The sequence below is a fragment of the Nymphalis io genome, chromosome 9 (genome assembly GCF_905147045.1).
Source record: "Nymphalis io chromosome 9, ilAglIoxx1.1, whole genome shotgun sequence".
Lineage (NCBI taxonomy): Eukaryota > Metazoa > Arthropoda > Insecta > Lepidoptera > Nymphalidae > Nymphalis > Nymphalis io.
The window spans coordinates 6,174,130-6,192,283 of NC_065896.1; the positions used below are offsets into that span (position 1 = coordinate 6,174,130).

General features: G+C 33.6%; 2 protein-coding genes across 2 annotated transcripts; one reads left to right on the top strand and one right to left on the bottom strand.

Moving 5' to 3' along the window:
• The first annotated feature begins 3,418 nt into the window (after positions 1-3,418).
• LOC126770821 (uncharacterized) lies at positions 3,419-7,690 on the top strand. Its single transcript, XM_050490406.1, has 7 exons — positions 3,419-3,747; positions 3,935-4,217; positions 5,274-5,370; positions 5,602-5,913; positions 6,084-6,273; positions 6,621-6,762; positions 7,025-7,690. Exons 2-7 carry the CDS (start codon positions 4,069-4,071, stop codon positions 7,122-7,124), a joined length of 990 nt encoding a protein of 329 aa, XP_050346363.1. The 5' UTR covers positions 3,419-3,747; positions 3,935-4,068; the 3' UTR covers positions 7,125-7,690.
• Positions 7,691-7,779: 89 nt separating this feature from the next.
• On the bottom strand, positions 7,780-17,177 carry LOC126770777 (protein asunder). The gene is made up of 13 exons (XM_050490328.1): positions 16,712-17,177; positions 16,516-16,590; positions 16,131-16,276; positions 15,713-15,859; positions 15,466-15,556; positions 15,267-15,395; positions 14,712-14,822; positions 12,838-12,998; positions 12,111-12,251; positions 9,949-10,099; positions 9,728-9,870; positions 9,430-9,581; positions 7,780-8,166 (listed from the first exon to the last, which is right to left on the bottom strand). Exons 1-13 carry the CDS (start codon positions 16,925-16,927, stop codon positions 7,931-7,933), a joined length of 1,899 nt encoding a protein of 632 aa, XP_050346285.1. The 5' UTR covers positions 16,928-17,177; the 3' UTR covers positions 7,780-7,930.
• Positions 17,178-18,154: the final 977 nt, after the last annotated feature.

Here is an 18,154-nt window from a genome sequence, read left to right on the forward strand (position 1 = left end):
GTTTATCCGCACACACTTGTTCTCTATAATATCGCCTAAGACCGCAGTTGGCTAATCTCTCTTGAGATAGGCCGCCGTGTCCGAAATCGATCTAGATTTTATTATTATTACTACTTTTTTTCTATTTTATAGTAGAGACAAAGAAATAAATAAAAGTCCCTGAAGAAAAGGACGAAAAATTAAACAATGCAATTGTTTTTAAGTAGGTACTTTGTACATATAAAAATATACATATAATTACTAAGAATGTTTTTTCTTTATAACAAGGCTCGCAAACAATGAGACAAATACAAACAAACGGATGGACTGAAGCCAAAATCACACTTCAAGGGATTCTATATAAATTACCTGAACGTACGGGAATCCTAAAATATCTTTTATTTTGTATACTGAGCGAAACTCCAGGCGGGCTTGCTAACGATCAAAAATTATATGTCATTGTATTTTAGCTTTTACGTAAACGAGAAAAGATTGACTTTAAAAAAATCCTAAAGTTATGTTTGTCATATTCACAAGCTTCTTGTTACAGTGTGCTTATACTTTATAGTTAAGTAATATTTGCGAGTCGACTCACTGACCTTGGAGCAAAAAGTGGAAACAATTTTAATTCCCAATGCGATGTTTTTATTACTAAGCGAATATTAATAAGGCGAAAACCATTCGGATAACTTAATATTCCATTTGGATTATAGATAGGTACCAACTATAAAAAGGAATATTTTCGATTAAAAAACATGCGTATGCGAATGCGGTTTGGTCTGCCCACATTATCAACTTCCTATTGGCCGCCCTGCAGAGATATCTACTTTTTATGTCAATATTTTTAAGCAAATAATAAGTGGTCACCTACGTTCCTACAATGGTACTCGCCCATGAATCGTGGCCGCGATTCGCTCCTGGTGTAAAATGCTATATTTTTCGTGCAGATGGCACGTTGAATGCAGAGCGAACCCTTTTGTCATGAGACTAGAAAATCGACACCCGACCGGAGAACGCCGCGAAGCACTAACGCGAATCCATCAATTTCACGGCTTTCACGGACTTTCGCGCCGTAATTTTAGAGCTGGCATAAAAAAATATTATATCATTTCTTACACCAACCAATGAAACTAAGATATAGGAGGTATAACTTTCTGGAAAAAGCATTGGAGCTTACTCCACCATGCTGCACCAAACCCACATTGTGTTGGCAGATATACACGTGAAAGATTTCGGACAAATGCAGGATTCCTAGTGATATTTTTCTTCACCGCCTAGAACGTGAGGAATTATAAATACAAATTAAGCACATTACATAGATTCTATTACATAAATAGGTGTTTGTCCGGGCTTACGCCATTGGACCACCTCGGCTCTAAGCTAAGATGTTATGTCCTATTGTGTTTGTAATTATACTATCTCTTACCATTAAAATACCAACCTGTGGTGGGTGGTGCCAACCTTAAATCTAAAAAATAGAATATCTAATGCGACAATATATATATTTTTTTCAAATAATTAGCCAACAGTCTTTCACATAACAATAAATTATAAAAAAATGTGATTAATTTAAAAAACTAAATCTTCTATGATGGCCAGATTGTTAAAGAATTTTCATTTTACGTACAGGAGAGAAATAGAAGTATCTTTATTTTTTTATTACGATTAACGCAAAAAATTATAATTAAATTTACGAAATATAACTATTTAATCCCAAAAAAGGGAATTTACTATATTATTTTTTATATTATTTTTTAGCAAAGATATAAACATTTGCTAACCGACGTACATATTAGGACTGTGCTAAATGCTAAGGTTACGTACAATACGCTCCGCGTATTTTTTTACGCGTTTTATTTTAAATATCTCGTAATATTTCTCAAACTACTGAGTCAAATACAAAGTGTAAAAGGCAATATTTATCAACAAAAAACGTTTAAAATTAATATATTATTTATCATAATAAGGATTACTAAAACTAATCTACAGTTAGCTACACTCCTTAGTAACATTAGTTTAAAAGTGTTATAAAGTATATTAGTTTGTTTTAGTAGTATGGTTAATAAATATTATTATATATTTAACCTATATAAAAAAAAAATATACTGTAAATGTATTGTTTGTTAAAATACCTTAACCCATATAATATATGGGATATTTGATTTAAATTAATTCACAGCTGTTTGGATAAAAATAAGAACGAAAGAAAATCGTATATAACGATATTTAAACTCAAAACAACTAAAATATTTGTTGCAGATCGAAGGAATCCATACAAAAAAATTCAACACCATACCCGAGCAACCGCTCGAACCATTCGACCCTTCGTACTTTTTGCATCAACCCTCGATACTATATTTCTGTTGGCATCTGTTTTTGTATCGTAGTATCTTTGTCCGTTAGCGCGCAGTTGCGCACCCCTTACCTACCTATGGAACTGACACTTCGTTAATCGTAAAGGGCCAGCAGGGGTTGCTTCGAACCGTTTTCGTTTATAAGCACATGAATCGTTCTTAATTATTTTTTATACGACCGACGATTCGATATGGAGGAATCTAAGATATTTATAAATCATAAAAAAAAACTCCTAATTAACTAATTTAAACAACGGTATTTCATATTTCTTTTTATATAATAAGCTTAAAGCATCAAAATATATAGCGGTTCTTATGGTTTTTTATATATGTACCTATATGTTTTAGGCAGGTAAGGGTATTAAAAAAGGTCGTGGGTATATCCACCATCCCGGCCTTGAATAGCGTGGTGGAATAAGCTTCTAAACTGAGCCTACCAGAGCGACAAATACGGACTATGACTATACTTCTGACTAATATTACACGATATAATATCATTAATAAATCACTTTGAAAATAAAATTCAGTGATGTAAGTTCTATAGTTATATAGATTATGAATGTAATATTTATATTTTTGATATCACAAACATAAAATTTGTTGTGACATTCGTTAATGCATAAAAGAATAATATTTTACTGTGACGAATACTATATCATATTCAAATATATTTTTGGAAAACACGGATTTATTTCAAAACATAATAATTTTACGAAAATCCAGGAAAGGTAGGCGTAGGTAAGACTAGACAAATCAGGACTGTGTTTTTCATATAATTTGAAGTAAAATATATTAACATAATGAACTACAGCAAGAACATTTTTTTTGACAAGTATTTATTTAATGTAAAATAGAACATTAAGAAGCGTGTCGCAATAGGTATGTAATGGTAATAAATATAGCAACTACGTTTTACGGTCGCTTAGCAGTTAATCTCGATAAAACATATATACCTAAACAAAAATTAAAAAGAGGGAGCAAAACACGTGGCGATCTATCAAAACAACAAAGCCGATTGGTGTGGTGACGTTCCACCCCGGTGATATGTACGTCGTACTACCTAAATGCCTTATGTACACGGCTAGTTACTACTTCATGACTACTCCGAGCTCAGTGTGTACTGCATTGCAACGGAAAATATGCGTGTTTACCAAAGTCGTTTCGGTAGAACGGTGTCGTGTGTTGCGTCACGTTTAAGGAAATTGATAGTGCGCCGAGGTCGACGTGACTAACATTATTGTGAACTTTGGTGTTTATTTTGTGAAAATTTGTAACATTCGCTTTATAAAATCAATCTTATTGTGTGTCTCCTAAATGAAATCTAAGTTTCTGCATTACGATCTTTTCCACGAAGACCTAATTTCGATACAACGCCATGTTGTAAAGTGTGTCCGATATAACCTTGCTATGATGAGTAAGTATATTTTTTTTATTTCACTCAAACAAAGAAAATCTTTATAATAAAGTAGATAAGTCGTCGTAAATTGAATATTATTGAAATATATATTATGATAAATATGTCTACAAAACTTGGTTTTATAAAAATAGGGCAGTAATCAACATACATAGTAGTTAGTAATAATATCGAACGTCACAACGAGGTTCAGTCAACAAGATGGCGGCGAGTGGGGAGAGGGCGCCCAGTTGGCCAGGTGCTGCCGCCGCGTCGAGTTCGGCGCTATAGTTAACTAAATAGGTACGCAGAGCAGAGTGTTGTACATTTAGAACGTTCACAATGGCTACCGCGAAAGACACGTCTACTTTCTTTCTGGAGGCAGATGCGAAACAATTTGACAGTGTTTTAAAGTTATACCCTCAAGCTATTAAATTGAAAGCAGAACAGAAAACGAAGAAACCTGAAGAACTCATAAAATTGGACAATTGGTAAGTGCGAACGTCTTTCAGAGGAGAAAATGCGGCCGTGGCGTGTCAATGAACTTGTATTGTGTGTGTATCCGTGCAAACTGATTTGATAGCTACCTCCCTCGCGGACTGCATCTCTAGTCCGCGGACGGCTCATTAAAATCACTGCGTCACGTGGGATCGATGTCAAATTGACACTATCGTTTTTCCTGAAGCCAGTGTGGGGGAAAATATCGGCGCGCTTAAGCGTTATAAAATGGTGGCTGTCCTTTACGTATCATCGCTCGTAAAAATGCATTTATTATGTACTTGCTTAACAGCGTTCACTCACTTATTCCTGAGATTACTTTATTAAATAAAAAGCTTAATAATGCACATACAACGTTATTGTATTTTTAACTACCTAAGTAATACAATGCTTTGTTGAATACAACTCACATCCGTTCAAAATGGTGACTTGCCATTTAACTTCGTAATAATATTTAGTCAACAATTTTAACTATATTAGGCTACTGTCGTAGTCAAAAATGAAGCCAGAGTATTTAGATTATACATGTATCTTTGTAACATTTACTTTTATCTTAAAAATCCTTGATTTTAAGTGAAATGAGTCATCATGTTGCTACTTAACCCAACATTTTTTTCAAGTAACAGTATATTTATTCATGGCATATTTTCCGGATTCCCAAAAAAATTTTAAACCATTGAACCTTTATAAGGCTTACGTACCCTAATTTTTTTTTTCAAAAATAGACGAAAATAACCACTGATAAATAAATTCTTTAACTGTTCGTTTTTTGTGTAGCTGTTAAAGGAACAAAACATTTCAACTTCTAAGCTAAACTTTAATAAACATAGACTTTCAAAGTATTTGGTCTCATATTTTCATAATGAATAAAATTTAGAATATATATCACACATTAGAAAAATATTATGTTATATCTAAAATATTAACAGATGTTTAATAGTACAAGTGACATTTAGGGTTTTGTTTTTATTTTAAATAATTTTGGAGTTGTTATACTTGTTTAGTAAAAATTATTTGTTTTAGAATTAAAAGGTTTTTTTAATTTAAAGGTACCAGAATGAATTACCAAAGAAAATCAAGTCGAGAGGCAAAGAAGCGCATATGTTGCACGAGGAGCTGGTGCAACTCATGAAATGGAAGCAAGCCGTAAGTATTATCAGCTTTTATCTTTTTATCTAATTTAAAATAAAAAACTAAATTTTTCACAAATACGATTTAAGAACTCTGCTTCCTAAAATATTGATATTTTCTTTTACGCAATAATAAAACCAATTTCACCATGTTTTATATATAAGTAAAGAGCAATTATGGTATATTAACTTCTTTTATTTATTTTTTATTTCTATACATTAAATTTCTCAAATTATTAATTTTTAGAGAGGAAGATTTTACCCACAATTATCATATCTGATAAAAGTAAATACGCCAAGAGCGGTGATGCAAGAGACAAAGAAAGCTTTTCGAAAACTGCCAAACATTGAATCAGCAATGACAGCCCTCAGTAATCTCAAGGGAGTGGGTACAGCAACAGCATCTGCACTCCTCGCGGCGGCAAGCCCAGAAATTGCACCATTCATGGCTGACGAATGTATACAAGCAATTCCAGAAATGGAAGGGAGCGATTACACTGCCAAGGAATACCTCAATTTTGTTAAACATATTAGAAATGTCTGTGATAGATTAAATAAGGTAAGTTTATTAAGTTATTTTGTTTTTTTTTTTTTATATAAAATTGCTCATGTGCTTTTTATAATTTCTAAATTATAATATAGGAACTCAAATGTAAAAATAGATTCAAGTATAAAATCAGATTAATCAATATTACCAAAAAAATAAGACATAAAAGTAATAATTTTCAGGAACAAAATGGCTGCGGAAAAAAGTGGTCCCCACATATGGTTGAACTTGCATTATGGACACACAACATAGTTTCGGATCTGCAACCCGAGTTACTGGGTAAGAAGCCCAATCTCACTGTACCCACAAATGGAGAATCACCACTACCCAGTGATGAAAGTAATCTTGAAGCACCATCCACAAATGGTAATGGTGAGTAAAGTATTATTTATTAATTGCCTTCAGAATTAGTAACTGATTGTTTAATTTACAAAATAAATATTATTGACCAATATATTTCAAACTTAGAAGCGCATATCAGAATATATATTTTAAACAACTCAATATATAAAAAATATCAACACAAAATAAGTGCAAACTAAATACGCTTAATAAATTCTGTTGTAATCATAAAATATGTATGCCTTTGGCATACTTGAACATTGTATTAACAACGTATGTTTTAGAGACATATAAATATTACTTGTTATTGTTGAATGGTATGTTCAATTGTAATGCATAACGCTTGTGATATTTAAAAAAAACTTTCGTATATGCAGGCAAACTAGGCGGAGAATCAGTGAACGACGACACAACGTCATGCACAGAAGACTCTTTGGACGCAAAAGGAGCGTCACCCGCCACTCCTGCCTCGCCTTCCGATAACTCTGACTCCGCACTCAGTACGCCCCGAGCGAAAAGGTATGGTATCCATTTTTTAGAAAATATACTATCATAAATTATCAACCTATTGGCAAAATGAAATATTTAGGATAAACATATCATGTATCCCTAAATAATATTGTTGGATTTATTTGTTACAAATATTAATTAAATAATAATAACTTTCAAAATCATAAATGTCAGTTCTCACGCCACACTTTCTTAATATGTCTTTGATTAGTATTACATAATCAAGAAGTACAATAATGAATAGCAGTTTCATACTATTTTGTTACTACAGACAAATAGAAGAGGCGAGTTCAGCGGAAGAGAACTCTCTGGGCGATTCGTTAGACGCGGTGCCACCAGTCGCCAAGAAGCTGCGGGAAGCTACGCACTGACACCCGCGCAACCCCACCGAGCGACCCTCGCGCGCCTATAAATAGCTTTTAGACTAAAATATTGTACCTAGGTAATTTATTTTTGAATTCCGTTTAATTTTTAAATTAGCGTTAAGTTTTAAGAGTACCGGTCGATTTTGTAAGTTTTATAGGGTATTGAAGTTTCGGATGCGTTTAGACGGGCTCGCACCGGGCGCTCCTAGAGAGTGAGATTGTACAATATGATGTGAGTGTATTTTCGGAGCGACTGGCGACGAGGCCTAGTGTTAGGTTTCGTTTGTAAGAATATTAACGTTCGAAAGTACGCATCCCGCGTGACATTCCAATAATCGTAACGAGTAGGGCGGCGAGGGCCGGGAGGGAGCCGGGATCGTCGCCGCAGGATCCGGACCAGATGCCTTGACGACGCCGACAGGCCGTCACACTCACTCCATTGCCTTATGACACAGTCTGCCCGCAGAGTTTATATGCAACAAGATAATACAAAGGTCGTGTTACCCGGGCGCCGGGCACACGGGCCCACAATGTAGTTTTTATTGAACAAATATAAAATATTAATTTTATAATGTTGCCTTTTTAATTTCTTCCCTTAACTCGATTGTAAATATTTAATGATAAGACAAAAACACATAATAAAACACTTCTTGTAATTTTTTTTTATTGTTATTAAAAAAGATACTTTCTTTTACACATTATAACAGTCAATTGATGACACTGCATGTCAATCATGCAACTTAAAACATCACACAAATGACATTTTAGTGAGTAGCACTAATTGTTTGTAATAATTTGAAATTCTTTTAAAATCAATGTGGCGCTTCCACATCTTGCTGCAAATGTGGATAAAGCGTGGCAACCCGATTGCCAGCTGCCATACGACCGGCAAAGTCCGGTCGTCGCGGTGGGCGCGGTGCCCCGAGTAGTGCATCAAGAACATTCCGTGGCGCCCACACATCGCTACTGCCATTTCCGTTACCAGCGCCTACTGGCGACAGCGGCGAATCTGTCGTGGCCCTTATAACTGTTGCTCGAGATGAATCGCCTAAAAATTTACAGAAGATATATGATAATTCAATGTTACATCTAACATTATAAAGAATAAAATGAATATCACTTACACATATGTTGTTCTAATAAATAATAATTAATATTCATAACTTATTACATATTTGTATAGTTTTATAAAAAAATAATTAAAAATTTCCTTATAAATTATAAAATAATGACAGAACAAATAATTGGTTCACAAACAGAAATTTTGGCAATTTGACCATAAAAGATCACAAGGTATGAGATATGAATAGGGAATTACGACAAAATTATTCAATAATAATTATTATTGAGACAATTAATTAAAAATAAATGGACAAAAAATACACTAACAATTTTATTGTTACATTTACCCTTAGCTTCATAAAAAATCATGCTTGTTTTTATCGTATATGATCTATTTATCTGGCTAGTTCAGTAAAAATATTTTAAAGATATTTAGTGTATTTTAACCGTTTGACCGCTTAAGTCAATCGACGTTACAGAAACACAAGCGCCGCGCCTAATTAAAATAAAATGAATAAAAAATTAAATTAAAATAAACCGACTTTACTGGCCGTCGTCGCGTTTGGACTCTACTACCACTTACCATCAGGTGGAGTAGAGTCATTTGCCATCCCGGGGCATATAAAAAAAAAATACAATTATTCTTCTTATTTAGAAGTTTGACGCAACTAATTAATCCTTATATTATAATATAGTAACTAATTATTCTTAATAAATATAGTTATATTGTAATGTAAATAATTTGTGTATTAATACATTATTACACAAATTTTATTTGTAATTAAGAAATATGTTGATACAATGAAATGAAGTAATTTGCAATTGTTAACAATACAAAGACATTCGAAACGGTGCAGTAAGAAACTGAACAATGGTTTATGTTGTACTTAGGATATGGTACATGATTTTTATTACATTAATTACGCACATTTATACGAGAAATAGAAACCCTTAGCATAATGATTTTATATTAGAATTGGCTTACTTAACTACAATCACAGCGATGCAGTCTAAGTGAGAGAGAGAGAGTGTCTTTGCCTTGAAGATACATATTTACTCTTCACTATGCACGAACAGACCTGACCATCATCATTTGACAAAAACAGTTGATTCTATAGAATCTATATAGAAATAATTTTACGAGATATGATGAAGCGCAAGAGTATAAGTGGTTTTAAATGTCCCAACAATTGAGTCTACTGTTTTATTTGACTCGATAATAATTATAGTTATGACAACTGGAACTTACCTTCCGCGCCATGGTTGTTGTGCGACCGGCATTCCAGCAGGGTGCGCAACAGGGCGCGGTGTGCGGGGGAGGCGGAATGCGCGCGGATCAGAGCTTCGAGTTCACCCCACACTTGACGCCATTGCTCCTCGCGACGACCCGACGACTTTCCTCTGCCGCGACAAAATATATCCCGTCAACAAAGTTTTGATTATAATACAAACACTTTTCTTTTTACAAAATTTTAATATTCTGTAAATGGCTAGCATATATTAAAAAATCAGACGGTTATATAACAAATGAAAACCTAATAATTTACCTTAAGTTAGAAGGTAGTTGAGCGGATGGGAACTCGTGACGCGACTCCATACCGAGAAGGGAGAGTAGTACCCCACGGCATGAGTCTACTTCGTCTTCGGTAAGCGATTCCTGGACTACCAAACGCGTCAATGGTTCCATTACCTAGGTAAATATTAAAGATTACACAGTTACTGTTATTGAGTAGTCAGTATGTAATTTTATACAAATAAAATAACTCACAGAACCCAAATTGAATATAAGCGTAGACGATATTGTTAGCGGCCAATACGTAGTATGCCGTTGAAGTCGGGCACGCGATCGGGCATTGGCGCCTGCACCACGCAATGGGTGTAATTTGTTCTGTTGCATTAATGCTCCGAACTCTTTAATTCTGAAATGAAATAACAGTTTGTGTATACGTACTATGAAAAATATTTATTACGAATAGCCCGTTTTATTCTCTTGAATTGCTTAATTTATTGGATGCACAAAAAAACTTAGATTTAAGTTTGAAAAGTAAAACCGGAATAATTGTGATGTGACACGTACGAAACAAGAAAATATTTTTGGCCAAATTTCTACTATTAAATTATTTATTATTTAATAAGACGTAGACAGCTAGAAGTATTTTAATAGTAGGCACAAGATGAATTATAAGCACAAATTAAGCACATGAAAATTCAGTGGTGCTTGCCCGGGTTTGAACCCACGATCATCGGTTAAGATTCACGCGTTCTAATCACTAGGCCATCTCAGCTTTTTTTCACCACCAAACAGCGATACTTATTATTGATCTGTCCCAATTAGAAGTGTACCTGCAGGCACAAAGGCCATAACATCTCAGTTCTCCATACAGTGGCGTAGCTAGGTGGACAAAGGCCCCGGTGCATAAAAAAAGAATCGGGCCCTTATCCTCTCTTTCCGCGTAGCTTGAACTTATATTGGCCTTCAAAATTATAGATAGGAACAAGAATAGGAAACAGTGAGTTCAACTTATCCCTAGTAGGCTAAATCCATACCTCGTCTCTATGAGGGGTAGGATCTCTATGTGTTTAATAGAAGAAAATGAGAATAAATAAACAACGGCGCACATGACAATAAAGAATATTTATTATACAGATGAGATCAATAAAGAGAAAAAAACAATTTTGGAAATTCGGAAGACTTACTGAGATTTTCCTACATTGCTTGTCAATGTTTAGTAAAGATTACAGGAAGGTCAACAACCACAATACAGCTTGTTTGGTAATGACGCAGTAGAGAGTAAAGTTCGTTGGTAATCATATACTAATATTGTTATAAAATCAATATTAATTCATAATAAGATAATGTCCTCCAGACCGATTTCGGCCACGACGACCAATCTCAAGGGAGATTAGCCAACTACGCAGGAGTTATTATAGTGCACAAGTGTATGCGCAAACAAGTGTACTCTCTATTCCCTAACTCTCATAATCCGATGGGACGGCAGTCTGATATGACCGGAAAAGTTCAGGCGCGTATTACGTCCTTTCCGAGGCACGGGAGTGTACAAACTTCCAGACTCCGGGCTGCTACTGACAATTTTCTGACAGAAAAACCCAATAACTTTTTATTGGCCCGACCTGGGAATTGAACCCAGGACTCATCCAAACTACCAAATAACTGAAATAACTATAAAAAACCACACATGCTTATCGAGGACTCTTGGCGCATGTGCTAAAAATCTTAAATCAGGAGTTCTGTGTTGTTGTGCTCACGCCTGCTTTCTTTTTTTCTTTTCAAAGCTGAGGTTATAGGGCCCCTACGATAGCTACGCCATAGCTGTCTCCATTTTGTTGGCCCATTGGCGATGTAAGGGATAATAAATATTTCTTACAGTGAGGTTGGTTTTGGGCAGTGGTTACCGCATATCATCAGATTACCCAATGACAGTCTACCTGGCTGTTTTGAGGAAAATAAAAAAAATATATAAATAAATATTTCTATTTTATGTGATGATGTGATGTTCAGAAAATACGATCCGACGAGACGGTCGCACGCCACATGCACTTCTTGAACAAGGTGAAGATATTAAATTTAGTTCGATGTCATAGCCGATAAACAGCGGACGATCAAGACGCTTCTAAAATATGCGCGATCAGTTGAACATACAAAGTTTGCTAAAACATTTATAATGGACGCGCTATCAGAATGGGATGGAACTTTGTCAGTATGTATCGAAAATGACAGTTCTCACTCATAATTAGTCTAATCATTAAAAAAAACGCACAATCATAAATTTCTATAATAATGCAGTAAGACAAACCATTAACAACCAGCAGAGATTGTCAACAAAAGGTCGCAAATCGCTGATCTCGGGCGGATTATACCCTGCGTAGTCGGTTAAAGTAAGATTTTATGCATATGGGCAAAGGCGTCACCTGTAGTCGGTGACGCGGCCGCCGGCGCCCTCGGACAGCGCGGGCGGGTCGTCGTAGGGCGTGCGGCCGCCCAGCGCGCCGATCCACAGCTCGCCGCCCTGCGCCGCCAGCACGTGCGACGCCGACCGCCCGCCGCCCTTCCTGGACACACACGCTTCATATTAGCTACATAGATACACATCCGAAATATAAGCTTTGAATTTAAAATGTATACCACCCTCTTGTAACCTATTCTAACGGCAGGAAGAGACATGACATCATGGTCGAGATCAAAAATAAACTATGGTATACATTAGAGCTTCGTGTAAAAGGGCGCTCTGTGTCGGTGAAGTTGTTATGGGAACTTTGAAAGTAAAATTAAATTAAGTATTATAGGTAAATAAAAATATATTACTCAGCATAAACATTTCTTACTGTTTGTAGTGCATAATACAGCAGAGCTTGGAATTTGTAAATACTTCTGTAATTGGAATATGCTACCTCCGATACAATTATATTTGTTTGCTACAATCTGCTATTATTTTTTATGTGACTAAAAAAAAGTTAATTATATCCTAAATTGATGCAGATACCAATGCTGAAAACTCAGGGTTCCCCTATCAATATGTAAATATTAACACTCGACTTTTGTGCTCTGTTTGCGCACACACACTTGCTCTATTACATCTCCTGCGCAGGTAATTTCCATCATTTAATGTTGTATACTGGAGTGGCCCACGTGTCTCACCTGGGCACTTCGAGTGTGACGGAGCGTCCGTTGAGCAAAAAGTTGACGAGGCAGGCGGAGGGGCGGGACGCGACGTCTGCCGGCGTGACGCGCCACAGCGGCCCGTTGCAGCCGCCCGCGCCGCCCTCCGCGCCCCGCGGCGTCCACCAGCGCAGCACTACCTACAAGTTCACTCATCCATTAATGCGCAAACAATGGCTGAGCAATGTAAGAACATTGCTCAGCCATTGTTTAATTAGTAGAAGAATTTTTATCTATTATAATATTTTTTGCTAGATTTCTGTTATAATACACTGAATTAGATAGGGATTAAGTATGTTTAGATTAGAGGTTAGATATTAATTACCTACAAACGTAATGAATATCTAAAACTAAAGTAAAGCAAGTAAATAAAATTAGCATACAGATACACAATCTTTGAATTGTATTAGTAAATATTTATTAAGGATATAAAAGAATAATAATTTTAACATATAATTTATGCAAATAAAATTCATTCATATACAGTTGTGGCCAACTAATTAGGGACAATAGTTCTATGTGAGTAAATATTTTCTTTAAGTCTACATTTCAAGTATATCCGTAAAGCTTTGAACATGCTTACTTTACTTTTATGCTTATTATTAAGTTCCCTTGTATTAATAGAAAATGTTTACAAAATAAATTCCAGTTAACCCATTTAAACAAGGATTAACTTTTTGCTGCTTACGTACTGCGTTTTTTTTTCTGGCCATCTTATTAAGGACATTATCACATTTGCATAATAAATTCAAAATTTTTAATAATAATAACTTTTTTCTTCTCGTGCTACTTCATTTTGGCATCATTCTTGAATTTTTTGTCTTGAATTATTTCTTGACTTAAAATAGGTAAAAGCAAAAGCTGCCATGCTACTATACGAAATGAAAGTAAATGGCCGTATCGGAAGATCATCATATCATCTTTATTATTCAGACTATGGTTTATAATGCAGTTCAATACTTCAAGACGCGTAATACGACTCGAAAGTTTTCCTAGAAAGAAAAGGTCAAGAAAAAAAACACCTCAAGAAGATCGTAGTCTTAATGGTCAAGAAAAAAACGTTTAAGGGTTCCGTTTTGATATGAAGCAAAGTTTTTGGGACAGATCCAGGTAATAGCATTTTTGCTAGACTACTAGAGATTAGCATTCGCTAAGAAATTTGGAAATTGGACCTAAGACCAGTATAACTAACAAAGCATTTTTTATGAAAGTGTTTGTGACGGTACTTGAGTTGTCCGCAAAAAGCCCAGATTTAAACCCCATAAAGCATATGGTTTGAAGTAAAGAAAAATGTTGCAACTTAACGTTCCGGAACAATACACCAGCTCTACAACAAGTTTCAAGAGGCTGGAAACAACATTTCTGCATATACTTGCAGGAATTTAATAGCATCCATGGCCCGTCGATGCCAAATGGTTATATCCAACAGAGGTAACCACACGGGTTACTAAAATGATCTTAGAGTATAGTTTAATTAAATTCTCATTTACAATAAAGATAAATTGGTGATTTAATAAATTAGCTGTCCATGATTTCAAATAGTATTTAATTTAAAGTTTTTGTTAACCCTTGAAAAAAAAGCTATCTTGTTGACAACGCCTTGTTTTCATTTCCAGCTTTATTCAGGGTTAATTGTGCTTTCATTTAGGTATCAAAATAAGCATCAAAGCTCTACAGATACACTCGTAATATAGACTTAAAGTAAATATTTACTCACATAGAACTATTGCCCCTAATCAGCTGGCCATGACTGTATATAACGAAAGTGTTTGGTGCGTTAATAATTGCAACGTTAATAAATTCCTCTATAAATGTAGGGATTCAATGAAATATTATTTGAGCTAAGAACATACAGACTCAGTAGCCTCCTGTGCCGTCTGTGTTGCTCTTAAGCCTGCATGGGCCTCAGCCGAGTGAATAATTTCTACGTCGTAATTGGCACTAGAACTTGCATTTTGTTCCTCCTGTAATATTTCAAATTAGATCAAAGAGATTTTTATATCCTTCGAAACAAGTCAGCTATTTAAAATTAAGTAACTAATAACACAATTAGTTATTAATTAAATCAATTACAAGATTTAAAAAAAAAAGAAGAAATTAATAATTTAAATTTAATAATAGTAATAAATAATAATATTGGTCATTAAAGACAATTATTGCAAGCTTTTATATAAAATATATTATTGTAATAGTTATTAAGTATTGTTGACATGGATTGTATGGATTTATGCAGAAGTAGTATTACAAGATTAATATTACAATAGATACTTTTAATTATGATTTGTATACACATACATATTTAAATCCTCAATGTAAATAGTTCTTATGTAATGATTTATGTATTATTAAAAATATAAGAATAAAAGTTTAATTCAAGTTACTCTTGTAATTTACAAAAATAATATTACCTTCATAGGGATGCCAGTGACAGTTGTTATTGCTAGTTTGTAGTGTGGAAGAACCAGTCGTCCTAATAAATTTGCTAAGGCACTTGCACGACAAACGATCACTTCAACACTCATTAGACCACCTCCCATCTGAAATCGTCAGTAGTATAAAAATATATTAAGAAATTATAATTATTCAAAAGATAATTTTAAAACTTACCTCAGTTGCTGGCTGATTATTGACCATTGTGTCTGCTTTTTCAGGAGTAACATTGATTATTACTAAATGGCAATAGTGTACAACTAAATTTCTGTAAACAATAAAAGAAAGATGTATCTTGAGAATAAAGTTAAAGAACTGAAAATAAATTTAAAAGAATATATTGCCGTGGTCGAAATCGGTCTGAAGGATCTTATATTTATATAATAAATATCACATTTACATAAAGTATATAAAACATACATACTGACTGCCTGTTGATGCATCTGCTGTAGTTGGAGGCTGTGAAGTTGAAGCCTTTTTGTTTTGTTGTACTAGTGTATTAAGAGCAATTTCTGCAAGACTTCTGAGTGAACTATCATCTCTTGCACTTGTTATACATATAATTCGACCACTGCAATAAACATGATGATTGATTAATTAATTTATTTATTTTGCATCAGCAGTTGTTACAATTATACATAACTATACATGAAAATGAAATAATATAAGGGTGATTGCACAACTTTTTAAAATGAACTAGATGTTGAATGTTGGTAACATTTCATTCATTTATAATTTATCATTTAATATAATATATTGTATAAAGATTTTATTTTCATTTACAAATAAAGTAGAAATTTTCAGAAATTTATTATTAGAAAATTGGTTTTTTAAGAATTTACCGATTCTGAAAATGCCTTTCCGGAGGAGGACGAGTAGCTTGTGTTGGGGATGGTTCGGCCAAGCCTTCAATAGCTGCACACAATCCAACAACATCACCACCAGCTCCACGACGTACTGGACCCACAAGGCATAGTCCATTGAGAATCTAACAAAACATGTTAAATTACAATTATATATATTACCTCTTTTATCTTATTTACTCATATATAATTTTGGAAATTATGTATAATGTTATTTATATTTCAAAAAACACTATCATATATTTCTGAACGTAAGAAAAATCCTTTTTTTAGTAATAATCTGAAACTTTTGAATTGTAAAATATTATAGACATGAATTTTTGTAATTATAATTTATGAAATTATATTAATATTATTAACTTACATGTGTTATATTTTGTTGTGTGGTGACCCATGTATTTAAAATATGAGCAGAGGTGTCACTTACAACAAATCTCACCTGGAATAATAACAAAGTGAATTATAGCTTAAAATTTAAAATACATTTAAATTTTAAATAAACTATTTATGTTTATTTTTCTTGCTTTTAAGTTTAAAGTTAATTACTGTATCAATAGTACCAGTTTTCCTTCAGGAAAAAGATCCCAGACAATGCGACAATATTCCACAGCCGCCTCGACACTACATGTCCATAAAGATTTACAAACTGGTGGAAGTGGGACATATCCAGGACCTCTGCTTTTAGCAACATCAAAGTCAATTGGATTGTCAGATGATATCCCAAAATAAGGTGTATGGTCTAATACAAATATTGTTTTATGATTAGTAGGAAACATTTTATTTAGTATTAATTCAATACATTCAAATTCTAGGTTTCATGCCTTATAATATAAAAGTACCAGTTGTACACAATTTAATGTTAGAAATATTATAATATGAAAGTACTATAAATTAAAAACTTCTATTCCTTAATATATTCAATTAATTACTTAATACATTCCCGATTCCCTACAATTTTCATCTACAAAATTACAAATATAACAAAAACATTTGAATTTGACAAATGACATTTTTTTTTCTTTCATTATTTGTATCTACGCTAGCTGAGCAAATGACATTATAATATAAAACTTGACAATTTTTTTAGTGACTTGGCTGCTTACACTCTGCTTCGAAATAAGAATTGTGACATCGCACTAATATCGACAGTGACATCATACTATCACAATTTGTGACACATATGAAAATGTGTGTACAAAAACAAAGGCTTCCTAAAAAACGCAACATTTACAGTGTCCATAACAATTTTAAGAAATTAAAATGGTTATTGACTATTACATTTTCATTTAAGGGTTTTAATAAAAATTTAATAGTCAATAACCATTATAATAATAGAGTTATTGTTAATGCTTTTAAGTGTATTTAGTGATAGTAGTAACTAAGCACAATCTTCAGCACACACTTTTTGCAAAAATTAAACGATTTACATTTAGATTTTATACTATATGTTACCATAAACTTTTATCTTTTGCAGGGCAGGATTATAGGTCTCCCCATTTTTTAAACTTCACATAAATGATGATCTGTGAAAAAAATATTATCAATAAAACAAAAAAATCCTGAATCGCATTATTTCAAAACTTAATCAGGTGTTCTTTTGCATGATGGTCGAATGAAATGGCAATGAAAACAATAATTAAATTGTACTATCATATAATAAAAAATTAAATAAATTCATTTAATTGTTATAATGTAATAAGTATTTATTACATCAGAATAATAGTAAAAATATTCACGCTTTTTAAAATATCATAAAAATTATAATATGCATTTACACATCATGATTCATCTCGCCACCAGACAATGTATGAAGAACAGATTCATGTGGCTTTATGCCGATTGCTGACGGGAATGACCGCTTACACATTCGCGTGTATTAATTTCTATTTTAACTTAACAAAATGGACCATGTCATTAGCGGCTTTAGCATTTCATTGGCAAAATCATTATAATAATTATTTAGCGATGCTACAAAAAATATTGAAAGAAAGTGTTGCCACCAA

What these genes read in the sequence shown, in the direction of transcription:
- LOC126770821 (XM_050490406.1), top strand. Translation starts at nt 4,069, where the DNA reads ATGGCTACCGCGAAAGACACGTCTACTTTCTTTCTGGAGGCAGATGCG. An exon ending in TCTGTGATAGATTAAATAAG is followed by an intron (nt 5,914 to 6,083) that starts GTAAGTTTATTA and finishes AATAATTTTCAG; the next exon opens with GAACAAAATGGCTGCGGAAA. An exon ending in ACCATCCACAAATGGTAATG is followed by an intron (nt 6,274 to 6,620) that starts GTGAGTAAAGTA and finishes TCGTATATGCAG; the next exon opens with GCAAACTAGGCGGAGAATCA.
- LOC126770777 (XM_050490328.1), bottom strand. Translation starts at nt 16,927, where the DNA reads ATGTTTCCTACTAATCATAAAACAATATTTGTATTAGACCATACACCT. An exon ending in CAACTACCTTCTAACTTAAG is followed by an intron (nt 9,582 to 9,727) that starts GTAAATTATTAG and finishes TTGTCGCGGCAG; the next exon opens with AGGAAAGTCGTCGGGTCGTC. An exon ending in CAACAACCATGGCGCGGAAG is followed by an intron (nt 8,167 to 9,429) that starts GTAAGTTCCAGT and finishes GTAAATTTTTAG; the next exon opens with GCGATTCATCTCGAGCAACA.